General features: G+C 55.0%; 1 protein-coding gene across 3 annotated transcripts in view; it reads left to right on the top strand.

The window, feature by feature from the left end:
* The window catches only part of MTUS2 (microtubule associated tumor suppressor candidate 2), a 72475-nt gene extending 61787 nt beyond the window's left edge, over positions 1 to 10688 (top strand). Inside the window, exons 8-9 of one of the 3 annotated variants that reach the window (XM_010835888.1) lie at positions 807 to 904; positions 2083 to 10688. In XM_010835888.1, the coding sequence (XP_010834190.1) occupies positions 807 to 904; positions 2083 to 2296 (312 nt within the window). In that variant the 3' untranslated portion in view covers positions 2297 to 10688. Of the gene's footprint in view, positions 1 to 806 lie in introns of all 3 variants that reach the window. The other 2 variants (XM_010835890.1, XM_010835891.1) reach the window with 2 other exon arrangements.
* Positions 10689 to 12676: the final 1988 nt, after the last annotated feature.

Here is a 12676-nt window from a genome sequence, read left to right on the forward strand (position 1 = left end):
CCTCCTCCATGGTGGTTATTCCTTTGAGACTTAATGCCCGCTCTCTGTCCATGTGTCCCCATGGCCTGAGACCTAGCTGAAGTCGAGCTCCATTCTAAGATGAACTGAGAAATTCTTTTTTGAAAAGACTGTGAAGAACTCCCGCGTAGGGTGGTTAAGGAAAACCACCACCCCTCCGTGCATCGGGCCGAGGCATCAGAGTGGAAGGACTGGGCTCTAGCCAGCTCTTCAGCAAGGCTCCCACGCCCGCCTCATCTTTGTTCCCAGGAAATGCATGCATGCTAAGTTGCTTCAGTTGTGTTCAAGTATTTGCGACCCCATGGACTGTGTAGCCCACCAGGCTCCTCTGTCCATGGGTTTCTCCAGGCAAGAATACTGGAATGGCTTGCCATTTCCTTCTCCAGGAGATCTTCCAGACCCAGGGATTGAACCTGGGTCTCCTACATTGCAGGCAGGTTCTTTACCACTAGCACTGCCTGGGAAGCCCCATAATTCATAATATATACCAATATATACACACAGACATATTATATACCTACATATATATAAGAAAGATATACATATATATATATATATATAAAACAGTACTTTTAGAGTGCATTCTGGTATTTTTTATTCTGTTCTTTTGTTTAAAAAAGCAATGCTGGTCACATCCCTCTAGCCTGGTTTTATAGCTGATGCATTGCAAACTGCAGTTTGAAAAACACTGTTTTAGATAATCCTCCAAAACCCAGAAGCCAAGGGCACTGGTCTGTCATCTCCCCCAGGGCCTGGCTGCAGAGCTCTTGACACTGCATCTTTTATAGGCAGAAAAGAACATTATCCTGGAAGAGAAGATCCAAGTTCTCCAGCAGCAGAACGAAGACCTCAAGGCCAGGATCGACCAGAACACCGTGGTCACAAGGTAGGTGGGCCTGGGTGATGGAGCCTCGGAAGCGCGTGTCCCAGATAGAATAGCTTTGTTCCTGACCTTGGAGGGCTCTGCTTTTGTCCTCGCTCCTCCGAGCCCCAAGGCTTTCCCACGCAGGCTCTCCGCGCTCCCCACGTGGAGGAAAGCGTAGAACACACTGCTCTGAGCACCCAGCCGATGCCCTGGCTCCATGGAGCACCCTCTTTGGTGGAAAGGAGTGGGGTGGGCTAAAGCGTGTGGCACAACTGGCAGGGGCGGGGGCAGGAGCGGTGGGGATGGTGGAGGAGGTTTTGGAAGGGCTGCCAGCTGGGAGTTCCAGGCTAAAGAAACAGCCATGTGAGCCAGCCGACCCTGGGCTCCAGCAGTGGGGCCCTCGACTGCTGCCCTGGCGCTCGGCCAATGGCAGAGGGGAGCTTCCCCGCCGGAGGGCAGGAGGGAGGGATCCGGCCGTGCAGCCGCTTTCATCTCCGTGCTCCTAACCTGCTCCGAGGCTCCGACTTCTGGAAGGGAGGAGCAGCAACCCGGCTGCAGTGAGGACAGAGGCACAAAACACATCGGGTTCCTTTCTACTTGGCATCCATCAGCTGCAAACATCCATGGAGCATCTGTTAGGGCCGGGCCCCAGGCTGGATGCCGAACACTGGAGGAGGGACCGCTCTGGCCCCGTCCTCCAGGGCTCCAGCTCCAGCAGGCGACCAGATGCACTGCCCAGAAGGTCACAGCGCGAGCTGACTGCTGCCAGGGAGGCCCAGGGCGAGGGCAGGCTGCGGAGGCTGATGGCACCACCGATTCCCTGGGGCTGTCCTTATCGTCATCGCCTCTTATGTCCGCCGCTCAGCACCCCCCACACCAAGCCCCTCTTGCCTCTTCTTTCATGCCTGCAGCTTCTGCTCTGTCCACTGGCCACCAGCGCCTCCCCTGACTCAGGGCAGAGGGACTGTGGGCGAAATCAGGTGTTGGCAGAGAGACTCTGGGAGAGGATTGTGTGGGTGGGACAGGTGGCGATCATGTTTCAACCCCTGGGGTCTTGGTCCCTGAGGTCCACAGGAACCCACCACCCACCCCGTTCCCTGTGCGCCCCTGGGCCTGGCCGACCTCAGGCTCAGTGCCTTGCTCTGCCATTGCTATTCTGACTGTTGCTTGTTCCCACCACACCCCCAACCCCCGTGCAGACAGCTGTCGGAGGAGAACGCTAACCTCCAGGAATACGTGGAGAAAGAAACGCAGGAGAAAAAGAGACTGAGCCGAACCAATGAAGAGCTGCTATGGAAGCTCCAAACCGGGGACCCGACCAGCCCCATTAAACTGTCCCCCACATCCCCTGTGTATCGCAGCTCCTCCTCCGGGCCCTCCTCTCCCGCCAGAGTCAGCATGACGCCCAGATGACGCCACCACGCTGCGGGCCAAGCTGCGGCGCCCGGTCCACGAGGGCTCCCACCCGCGGGGAGTGGTGACCGCCACGGGCCGGCCCGCCTGGCCCCGCGCGCATGCCCAGTCGCTACGTCGCGGCCTCCCATGCGCGCATGCCCAGTCGCTGCATAGCCGCATCCCAGGCCGAGCCCTCTTCTAACCCTCGTGTGTAGGACTGTCCCGGGACGGGCACTTAGGAACGTGTAAACGGTAGTGTCTCATGTGCAAACGTTTGGCCATAGTCAGAGCCAAAAGAAGGAAATGCCAGTTGTCCTTGAGCAATGAACTTTCACTGCAGAATTTCAGGTTAGTTAACAAACAGCTCAGTTTTGACTCTCCATTGAATAATCCTTGTGTACTGCACCGGTATGTGTGTATATTTAGATACACGTATATACACATGCAGCGGTTCTGAATTGCATTTTTTATAACATGAAGTGCTGACGTATTTTGGTGACGGTCAGCAGTTTTCTAACTCGTGCCTAAGAATTATTGGGAAATGAAAATGCATTTCTATCTACCTTCCCAGGAATATTTCTACCCAAAATAGAAAAAGGAAAAAAAAAAAAAGATACAGAGAAGAAGCGCCTTTCGACCTACCACCATGTGGTACTCTGTTTAACACAAACACCAGCCATTCGTCGGTAACTACCTTTGAAACAATCAGCTTCTTAGTCAACATGACGTGAGGTCACTATTACTCCATCCACAGATTTTAATTATCGACATTCCTGTCCTGAGTGGATAAGGGGCAGCAGTGAGAAACCCTGAGGGGGATGAGCAGTTTTGCAGATGTTAACTCAAGACCAGTGGATCGCCTATAGTCTTGTAAACACAAGTTTTTGCTTTTTTCCTAAATGGCATCTTGGAATCCATCATTCGGCTATTGCATCCTTGGGAAAATATGGAAGCACATGACCTTAGAGAATGAGGGTGAGAATGGCCTTGGAGTTTGCCAAGACTATTCACGCTCCATCCTCAAGAAGGAAAATTGCTGATAGAGGCTGTATTCTGACTAAGCGTAGAGGAGAAGAGCGTCCTCTGGCATCCTGTTTGATGTGATGCTATAAATGGTCAACCTACCAAAATACGACCCTCAGCCCTATTTCATTGCCCCGCCCCACTTCAGTTAGGTTCTGTAACCCAACCTCATTCTTGTACATTGAGCAGCTCAGGGGTTCTAGCAGGGGCTTCCAGAAAACCAGTTCTTTTGTCCTGGGGGGATCAGTTCCTGGTTGTGCTAGATCATTGCATGACCTCCCAGAAACCCAGGTGTCTTTTTCTGCTGGATGGTCAAGCTATACCACAGCTAAGAGAGGTCTCATCTTTGGCTCAGGAGGTTCTTCCAAAGAGAGGAGCCCCAGGAAACAGCCAGCCAGTGGTCATAGGCTTCTGGACTGGCATTTGTCTCCTAAATGGATTAGAATGGGGAAGAGATTCCTGTAGTGCTGTGGACCATTAGAAGCATAACACACAAAGTAGTTTCAGCCATTAATACAGTGGTGATAATGACGTCTTTACTGTTCGTGACGAAGACTCTGTACTTTTCTCCCCAAGGCCCCTCAAAGTGGTCCTGAGCACAAGACTGATTCTGAGCAAACCCGAGATAGGCAGACTTATGTAGATACGCTTTGTGGGGCCAGAGTCACAGAGCAGGAAAGAAACGGCTCAAGAAAGGGTCCCCTGGCCCAGAGCCCCTGCCTGCTCGTGGCATATGTGGCCAGCATGAAGACAGACCTGGTCTGTGTTCCTTGCATGAGTCAAGCTTGGGCTTCCTGGCCTCCCATACATCTCATTTCTAGCAAACCTCCAGGTTTTTGCCCATCCTGGGGACATAGACAGGAGATACCCAGTGAAGAAACATTTCTTTTTCCGTTTAGTGGGTCTGCATGATGCTGTGATGTTGAGTTGGGCATCCCGTTAGAGTAGATGATGCCACGTTGACTAAAATACACGAATATGTATTCTTTTAGCAGGCACCACCTGCAGACACAGTAGCTCAGCCCTCCGAACTAGGAACTGCTTCCATAACGGCACCTGCTAAATGCAGTCACACAGCAATACAGATGTCAGTGTTACGTTAGAATGTGGTCTGGTGTGTTAGCCTGTTGCAGTCACAGTTGTAGTGGTGTTAGAACCAAGTAATCCCCCACTAGGTGACTAGAGCGTGGCTCTAACCATCCCTGACCTTGGGTACCTGAGCTAATTCCCACAATGCCCTGGCTTCCTTTCCTTGTCATGGACGCCCATCATGTATGGCTCCTATCTCCAAACTCTAGGGGCAGCAGCGCCTCCCCCACTTCACCTCTCTCTCCCCGACTCCCAACACTGTTAGGACTTGGACCTCTGTTTCTCTGGTGTCCACCTCCCAGGCTGGAGCTGTTTCCACAGAGAAATGCTACAGCCTCCCCACCTGTCTCAAGCAAACCCACCCAACCTCACCAACCTCTCCTTGGCGTGTGGGATGCTGTTGGTGCCCTGCTCACCCCCAGCCCACCACACGCCCTGTGAGGTTCCGGCTGGGTGTCGGAGCGCGGACAGGCCGTGGAGCCAGCATACTTGGTGACCATCTGAAGGGGGTCACTCGTTCCTTTTTTGGCCCCTGCGGTTTCTGTGTTGCATTATTTGTGTTTGAAGCATATTAAAATGAACTTGAGGGACCTTCTGTGATATGCACTTGATGTGACCATTGGCCTGGCCCCCCTCAGGCTTCAGGAGGTCAGGAGTGGACTGGGAGGCCCGAAGGCCAGGTTCCCTCTGTGTGCATGCCAGGGTCAGCTGGTCATCACTGAGTCTTGAGACCCTTCTGCTCCAGTTTAGCAGGGTCCCTGCACCCAGCTTGTAGCCTGGGACTTTCAGCAGTCTTCCCCCAAGCTTTGGGGGCTCGGTGGCTCTGCTCCTTGTCTTCAGGTAGCCAGGTTGGACTGGAGACCGTCAGAAAAAGGACACAAGAGATCAAGTACAAGCCCCTCACCGTCAACTTCAAATTCAGATGCTGACCTGACTTTCTACCCTAAATGGGCCTGGTCACTTTGTGTCTGGGTGGTCACAGAGTTCTCCTCTCAGAGTGGCCAGGGGGCCACTGGCTCCTAGCATGGGGGCCATGGTCACAGCACTTCCTTGTCCTGCGCTTTCTCATGCCTGCGGGGTTCACGGGACCCGAAAAAGCACTGAGCCAGGACACTCCTTTAACCTGAAAGCATTCGACCCCTCCCACCCCCTTAATACGGGCTTTCAGGCTGGACTGCAGCCAGTTGGCAGGGGCACCAGGGGCCATGGGGAGACTCCAGTCAGTCTGTTCCCCCAAGCTGCTGCTGACCAGGAGCCCCTTGGCAGGTGATAAAGGCCCCTGAGTTACTCTGGACCCACCAACACCATCCTAGACCCCCTGGCTCACTCATGCCTCCAGATATTGGTGACGGCTGCCAATTAACGATTTACTCATCAACACATCCCAATCTGTTCATGTCTTTTGGCGCCTCCTGCCACCACTTTAATCAGAACCACCCTGCATTATCCTTCCCCCCACCATGCATCAGTACTGCCACTTAGCAAAGGGATGCTGGCGCCTGGCCCAGGGCCCCGCGGAGGAACCAAAGGTGGAACAGCCTCCTGGCAACCGAGAACCGTGTCCCCGACGGTTGCTAGGAAGCAGTCGAGAGAGAGACCTTCGAAGTCAACCACTCAGTCCCTGCTCTGTGGTCTCTGGGAGTCCACAGCGGCTCCCCCACTGCCTGGGAGGCGAGGAGGAGTGTGGAGGGTGAGGCTCGGGTAGAACCAGGGCAAATGTGTCTCCCCTGCTGCTGGAGGTGAAGGCTGTTATGCTGTGGATGCATCTGAGAGCAAACCCAGCAGTGGGGCCAGGGAGGGGGGTGTTGGGTGGGGGGTTGGTGGATGGGACAGCCCTCCTGCCAAGCAAGAGGCAGGGCCTTGCCCACAGTGGGGGAGGGGGTGGTGAATCTGGGTCAAATGCTTAAAAAACATCGCCAGAGGCTAGAGCTAATTCACTTAAGTTTGCTAAATATCTTTTTTTCCCCATTTGTTTCCCTTTGGAACCAGTCTGCTTCTCTGGAACTTTATAAACAAAAGCAGGACACTTGGGGTGTCTTGACCTACCAGCTCGGTTTTTTGCCCCCTCAGCGTGAGGGATGAACAGGTGAATTTGTCCCCGCTTACGTGTCTGGGTTTCCCAGCGCAGGCATCACACAGGATGGAGAGTTGTCTAAGTGGGCCCCTCCCCTCCCTACAGGGTCCCACCTCCCCACAGACAAGCCAGCCCATGGGCTTAGCTGCTGCTGATCGGTTTAACTGCATTCAAATCTGTGCAGCACAGCGCATCAGCAGGCGCTCAAGAGGCAACCGCAGGGATTCAGGGAGTAAAAGTGTCAAAGTCCGACCCCGTACCTTCTCTCTATCCGCCACTGCACCCCTCCCCCGACACCCCTACTCCCTCGCAGTCCCAGATGGGTGTTGAGAAGTAGGCCAGAGACTGGCTGCATCAACAGACACACTGTCTGCTTTATTCCCTAAGCCTTGCTCACATCGCATTTACGGCTTCATGGACAAGCTTAGATGGCAAAACGACACGATGCCCCTTTGGAGAGGGGCGCACAGGGGTACCCCCCTAATAGAGGTCCCCGCCCTCCTGGCCGCCTGGTGACTCAGCAGTCCTGAAGGAATCCACGTGATTCCTCCCCACTGCGGAGGCCGGGCTGTCGGGGGCAGCCTCTGACTCACCAGTCGAGCTTCTCCAGGTGACTGCCCAACCCCCCGGCCTCCAGACGGGAGTGGCTTCAGAGGCCCTTGTCCGGGTTTCCTGGGAGACTGCCGGAGCCGGGTAGGGGGCTCTCCAGGCGCCCGTCTCTAGGTGGCGGCGTGGCGTGTGGACCCGGCCAGGTCGCCCCCAGGTCCGGGCGCTTGGGGGCAGTCAGCCCGCCCAGATTTCAAGGGCTGGGGTTCGGCGGTGCCTGCAAGACAGCACAGGGCACAGATCGCCCTGGGGCGGGGGGAGGTGGTGGGGTGCTGGCTTGGGGAGGCAAGTAGGGGCACCCCTCCTGCGCGCGCTCCCGCCGTCCAGCCCAGGCGAGTGGCAAGCCGCGTGGCCCACGGGTGGTCCTCGCTTGTTTGATGGTGGGCATGCGGAGGCGGGGTGGGGCGGGGCCTGTAGCAGCAGCTCCCTGCCCTCCTCTTAGTGAGGAAATGTCACTACGCATCTTCCTGCTGGGATCACACCGCGCCTCGGGGTCTGAGAATTGGGGCCACTCGACTGAACGCACCTTTAACGCAGAAAAACGCCTCCTTTCTCAAGTGGGGCCGGGGGAGAGGGTGATGGTGAGCGCTCAAGGGTTATAACAGTCACACACCCCGCCTTCCACCCCTGTCCTGCGAGCATGCCATCCCTGACGACGAGTGTGTATGGGGGAGGTGGAGGGCAGTGCGAGGCCAAGGGGTTCTGGGCACAGGTCGCGGGGCGGGGGTGGGTGTTGCTGCAGTTGATGACAGCAGCCTCATTCCCCACCATCTGGGTGGCGGGGAGATCTGTGGGCCCCAAACCCGAGGCGACCTGGGAAGAGTGGGCATTTAGGGAGATGATCCAGGGGCCCCCCTGGCTGCGGATTCCGCCCCCTCCCCAGCTGTGAGGCAACGCAACATCGGGCTGTGAGATTCAAGAAGCAAAGACCAGGCTCTGAGACTCTCCAAGCCACACCCCCCAACCCCTCACCACCCTTCCCATAGCTACCAGAATTCCTAAGACCGCACTGGACAGCCAGGGCCGTAGATGGGAGTTTATTAGGATTTGCAGAAGCATGACGGGATGTACCAACAAAGTTTGACTTTATAACATGAACTATTATGGCATCAATGTACCAGCAAAACTGGGATACAGAGCACAGGTTCACATTTTTAAAAGGCAATGGACAACGTCTACTTTTGTCCTTAAAATAAAAATGGGGCGTGGGGGTAGGGGGAGGTATGGGGGGACGGCGAGGGGACCAGCAGAGGCCAATCTGATTTGCAGTTAGCTGTCAGAATCTAAATCTAGTATTGCAATTATAAGAAACTATAAGAAAACTATTAGAAAAATAGAACATCAAACGAGCAAAAAAATATTACACAATTTACATAATAAAAAACACAATCCTCTTAATAATGGCTCCATGTTCAGTAGAAAAAAAAGTACACTGGAGAACCCACACACCTTCAGGTTTGACAATAAACCAACCCTCGTGGAGACTGTCACCCCTGTGTGCTCCTTAGACTAATCCACGCTTAAAGGCACAACGTAAGCAGGAAACTTATCTTAAATAGATATTATAAACTTCTCCAATGGGAAAATAAGTCCCAAACTTAAAAAGTTTGTCATCAAGAAACACAACATCATACACACCTTGTTAATAATTTAACAAGGCCTGAATGCCTCTTCCCAGCCATGCTCCCTGACCCTGAGAAATCTCATTTGGACTTCAAGCCGAGGTCTCACGGTGGAGTGTTCAGCCAGCAGTTTGGCACGTTCACAGGGTGGTCCTGGAGAAGGGGGAGCTCCTGAGAACTGCGCCCCGAGACCCCTGGCTGGTCCACTTCCTCTTGAAAGAGCACTGCCACCCAGTGAAGCAATGGGCACAGAAAGACTGGATCATAGTGATGAACAGGAAGGTCAGTTGACTTTTTTTTCTTTTTCGCCTTAACCACCCATTAGGCATCATAACTATGATGATGAGATACGGAGTGTTTGTAGCTTCTTGCACCACTGGATCAATAAAGCATTTTGTCCCCCAAAAAGTCCACAAGAGTCTGATAAACTGTACATCTCGCTCCCACTAAGGAGCCTTACATAATGCTCTCATTACCAAGGCAGACAGATATTAATATATTTTAAATTATACATAAAATTATACACAACACATATTTAGTTCCATCTGAAGTTGAATTCACACACCTGCGTGGACATGCCACAGCCCTGCCTCTCTGTCCATACTCACACACTGGGGCGACGGGCCGGCATGAAGCCGCTCCCTCTGGTCTCCATGGGGGTGGTTCTCAGGGGTCAACAGAACAAGCGGCTCTTAGTGTGTCAAAGTGGAGTGTCCACCCCTGGCGCGGGGCCAGGCCTCTTCTCTGCAGCAGCGAGGCCCCCGAGTACCCGTGGGCTCACCTGCAACAGGGTGGGGCTTTTACAAGCTGTGTCCACACATCCTGTGCTGACGGATCTGCTTCCAATGTCAGGCTAGTCGCCATCCTAGGCAGGACCCAGTCAGCTCACCGTACCCGCCTGGCAGTGGGGGTGGCGGGGAGGAGACCTAGCCCAGCCTGGGTTCCCATTCCCCACCCCCCCTCACCCCATGCACAAAACAGCAAACACAAGCGCAAGGCTCCTGCTTGCAGCCCTCCCGGTGAGAACAGATGTGACCAAGGGGCAGAAGGGAGTGACAAGGGCCCCGGGGGGCTCAGGGTGGGCAGAGAAGCCCCACAAGGCTGTAGTCAACCTGCGGGTATCCAAACGCCACGGGACCAGGTGGTCGATCACTTGATGGAGACCGAGGGGCTCAATGGAACAAAACCCAAAGCGGGGGAGATGCAAGTGATGCTGATACTGTATCAACTGAGCAGCAGTCGTTCGACCATGGCTCTATCACACCCCCCCTCTGGGTTTCTAAAAACTCACCTGGCCCAAAATCAGGGAGGAGGTGTAGGCAGCGGGGGTTGGGGGCCGTGCAGGGTCCTGATTGCCCCCAAAAGGTCCCATCCCCACCCAGGGGCTCACGTCTCCCCCACCCACGGGCCCAGCTGATTCTCCAGAGACACTGCGCCCCTCACTCTCCCACACAGGGCCCGGGGGACCCCGGGTTTTCACAAGGTCAGGCACGTGCAGGGAGGGGCCCACGAGTGGTGGGAAGGGGCACTTCCTCCCCACAAGCAGGTCTTTCCAATGTGAATATTTGGGGCTGGTGCCCAGGGAACCGAGGACACAACATCCCCAGGGGGTGTCTCTGGAAAATAACAGCCAAGCCATGAAACTGAGTCTGGGCGGGGCTGAGATGTGAGACTGTCGGGCACTTCCAGTGGTTATTTTCTGCCTCTGTGTGTGTGTGTATTTATGTGGTATGTTATGTCTCTGTGTGTAATGTCTGTATGTGTGTGTGTTGTCTCTGTGTGTGTCTCACACTTTTGTGTGCATATGTGTATGTGTTATATCTGAAAAGTGTGCATATGTGTATGTTATATCTGTGTGTATATGTATGTGTATATACATATGTGTGTTGTCTGTGTATATACATGTGTGTATGTGTGTCTGTGTATGTACGTATGTTGTCTGTGTATCTTGTCGCTGTGTATACGCGTGTGTCCATCTCAGGCACAGGAAGGCAGGCCGTGGTAACAATGTCTCCCATCCCTGGTGGGGATAGGACATTTCAGGGGCAATCAGGCCCCCCTACATGGCACCCCCCACCGCACCTACACCTCCTCCCGATTTTGGGCCAGGTAAGATTTTACAAACCCAGAGGGGGTGTGATAGAGCCACTGTCTGCAGACACTGCTCAGTCTCTTGGCAGCATGGCCCCCGCACAGAAACCCCTGGCAATGGTATGAAAGCCTCTCTTCACAAAAGCACGGGTCACTGAACCCCGTCCAATGACCCAGGGATCCTTTCCTCAGATGGGGCTCTGGCCCGGCGTGGAGGGTGGGGGCTTCTGATACCAATGGGGGGCATTTCGGCACAGCCCCTGGGCTCCAGGAGAGGAGGGCGACCATCTGTCAGGACAGGCTGCCCATGAGATGCTGAGACACACCTTCTCAGCTGGAGGACGAGGCGTGTAGCTGACTCAAGTGTCAGCTGTGCACAGTCTGCTGGGGGCGGTCAGGCTCAGAAATTTCAGCCAGAAATAAAAAAGTGAGAGAAACTCTACCCGCCACCTTTCCTGGATACCCTTGTTCCCTTACACTCTCCGCCTCGGTGGGGAACAGCAGACAACTCAAGCAGACAGGTGGCTAGCGGGCCCCAGGAGGAGAGCAGACAACCAAAACACCTCAACGAAATAAGTTAAGATTCATCAAAATAGGGTACAGCACCAGCTACATAAACCTAAATACTTTTCTTTGGAAACCCGAGCTTCGGGCTCTTGTCCCCACTTTGCAAGATTCGCAAGTGAGACTGTGAATAAAGCTCCCACGAGTGACCAGAGCGGACGACGAAGCCTGCAACCGGGGCTGGGCCCTCACCCACCTGGGCCAACCCTGCTTCACTCATTCTTGCATTTTTTTTTTTTTCCTCCAAGAACTTTCTGGGGCAGAGGGAGAAAAGCCAAGAGCCATCAGTTTATCAGGCTTCTTTCTACCAGTTTTGTGTCAAAGGGCAGAGGGAGAAGATAATGGGAGCTAAGCTTCACAAGCAGCATTTACATTTTGTGTGGAGTCAGAAATGCCAGCCCCCCTCACCTCCTGCCAACGCAGGCCCTTCCGTCCCCTGACTCCACTCTTGGGAAGGAAGGCACGGCCCACCTCCAAGGAGTGTCCCTGGGGCATTGGCAGGGAGCGCCATGTACACAGGGACATGCAGTCATCACGGAGGCAGGGGTCCGGGCCTAGGGTCACCAACCCGCAGCATCCAATGACACACAGAGCACGCGAGAGGGACAGCACGGGACCCCACACCGTCCCCTGCAGGCAGACCCCCACACCCTGAACGATTCAGGGAACGACTCGGCTGTTTTCCACATCACCATTACGCACTAGCTGGATTGCGTGGCGACTCACAGCCAAGGGACAGGAGGACTCCATGTGACGATCAGACGCATGAGGGGCCAGAGGCAGCTGAGGGGCAAGGGGGGGCTGTGCGCCACTCAAGACGAGAGGACACTGGCCTGAGTAACCTTGAGACCCACGAGCAGCAGGAGGGCAGGACCCCACGAGGAGCCGGGACCATGGGGAGCACTCAGCTAAGCTCCGCTCTTTTGAGGCAGGTCCTACGGAAATAGTGTCACGTTCCAGTTACTCAGGACTCAGCCGAAGCAGCAGCAGGGACCTGCTGGAGGGCTGGCAGCGGGGAGCCTGGTCCCCTGGCAGGAGTGTGCAGAGTGCGGGCCAAGCCCCCTGCCTGGAGGGAGGGGGCGGTCACAGTCCAGCGACCCTCTGGAGGCAGCTCAGAGGGCCGAGCAGGAGGAGATGATCTGGCCTTCCTCTCTCAGTAAACTAAACCGCTGGGGCGGGGCATGGGCACAGCCAGGGGATAGACACCCGGCACCGGGGCGGCTGTCTGGAGCTGGGCCAAGGCAGGGACGGGACCCGGCACGGCATCCCCGGGATGGAGGCCCGGGCTCCCGAGGTGACCTCCGTTCTGCCCGAGGCCGCAGCAGCCGG

Source organism: Bison bison, unplaced genomic scaffold (assembly GCF_000754665.1).
Source record: "Bison bison bison isolate TAMUID 2011002044 unplaced genomic scaffold, Bison_UMD1.0 scf7180017864056, whole genome shotgun sequence".
Lineage (NCBI taxonomy): Eukaryota > Metazoa > Chordata > Mammalia > Artiodactyla > Bovidae > Bison > Bison bison.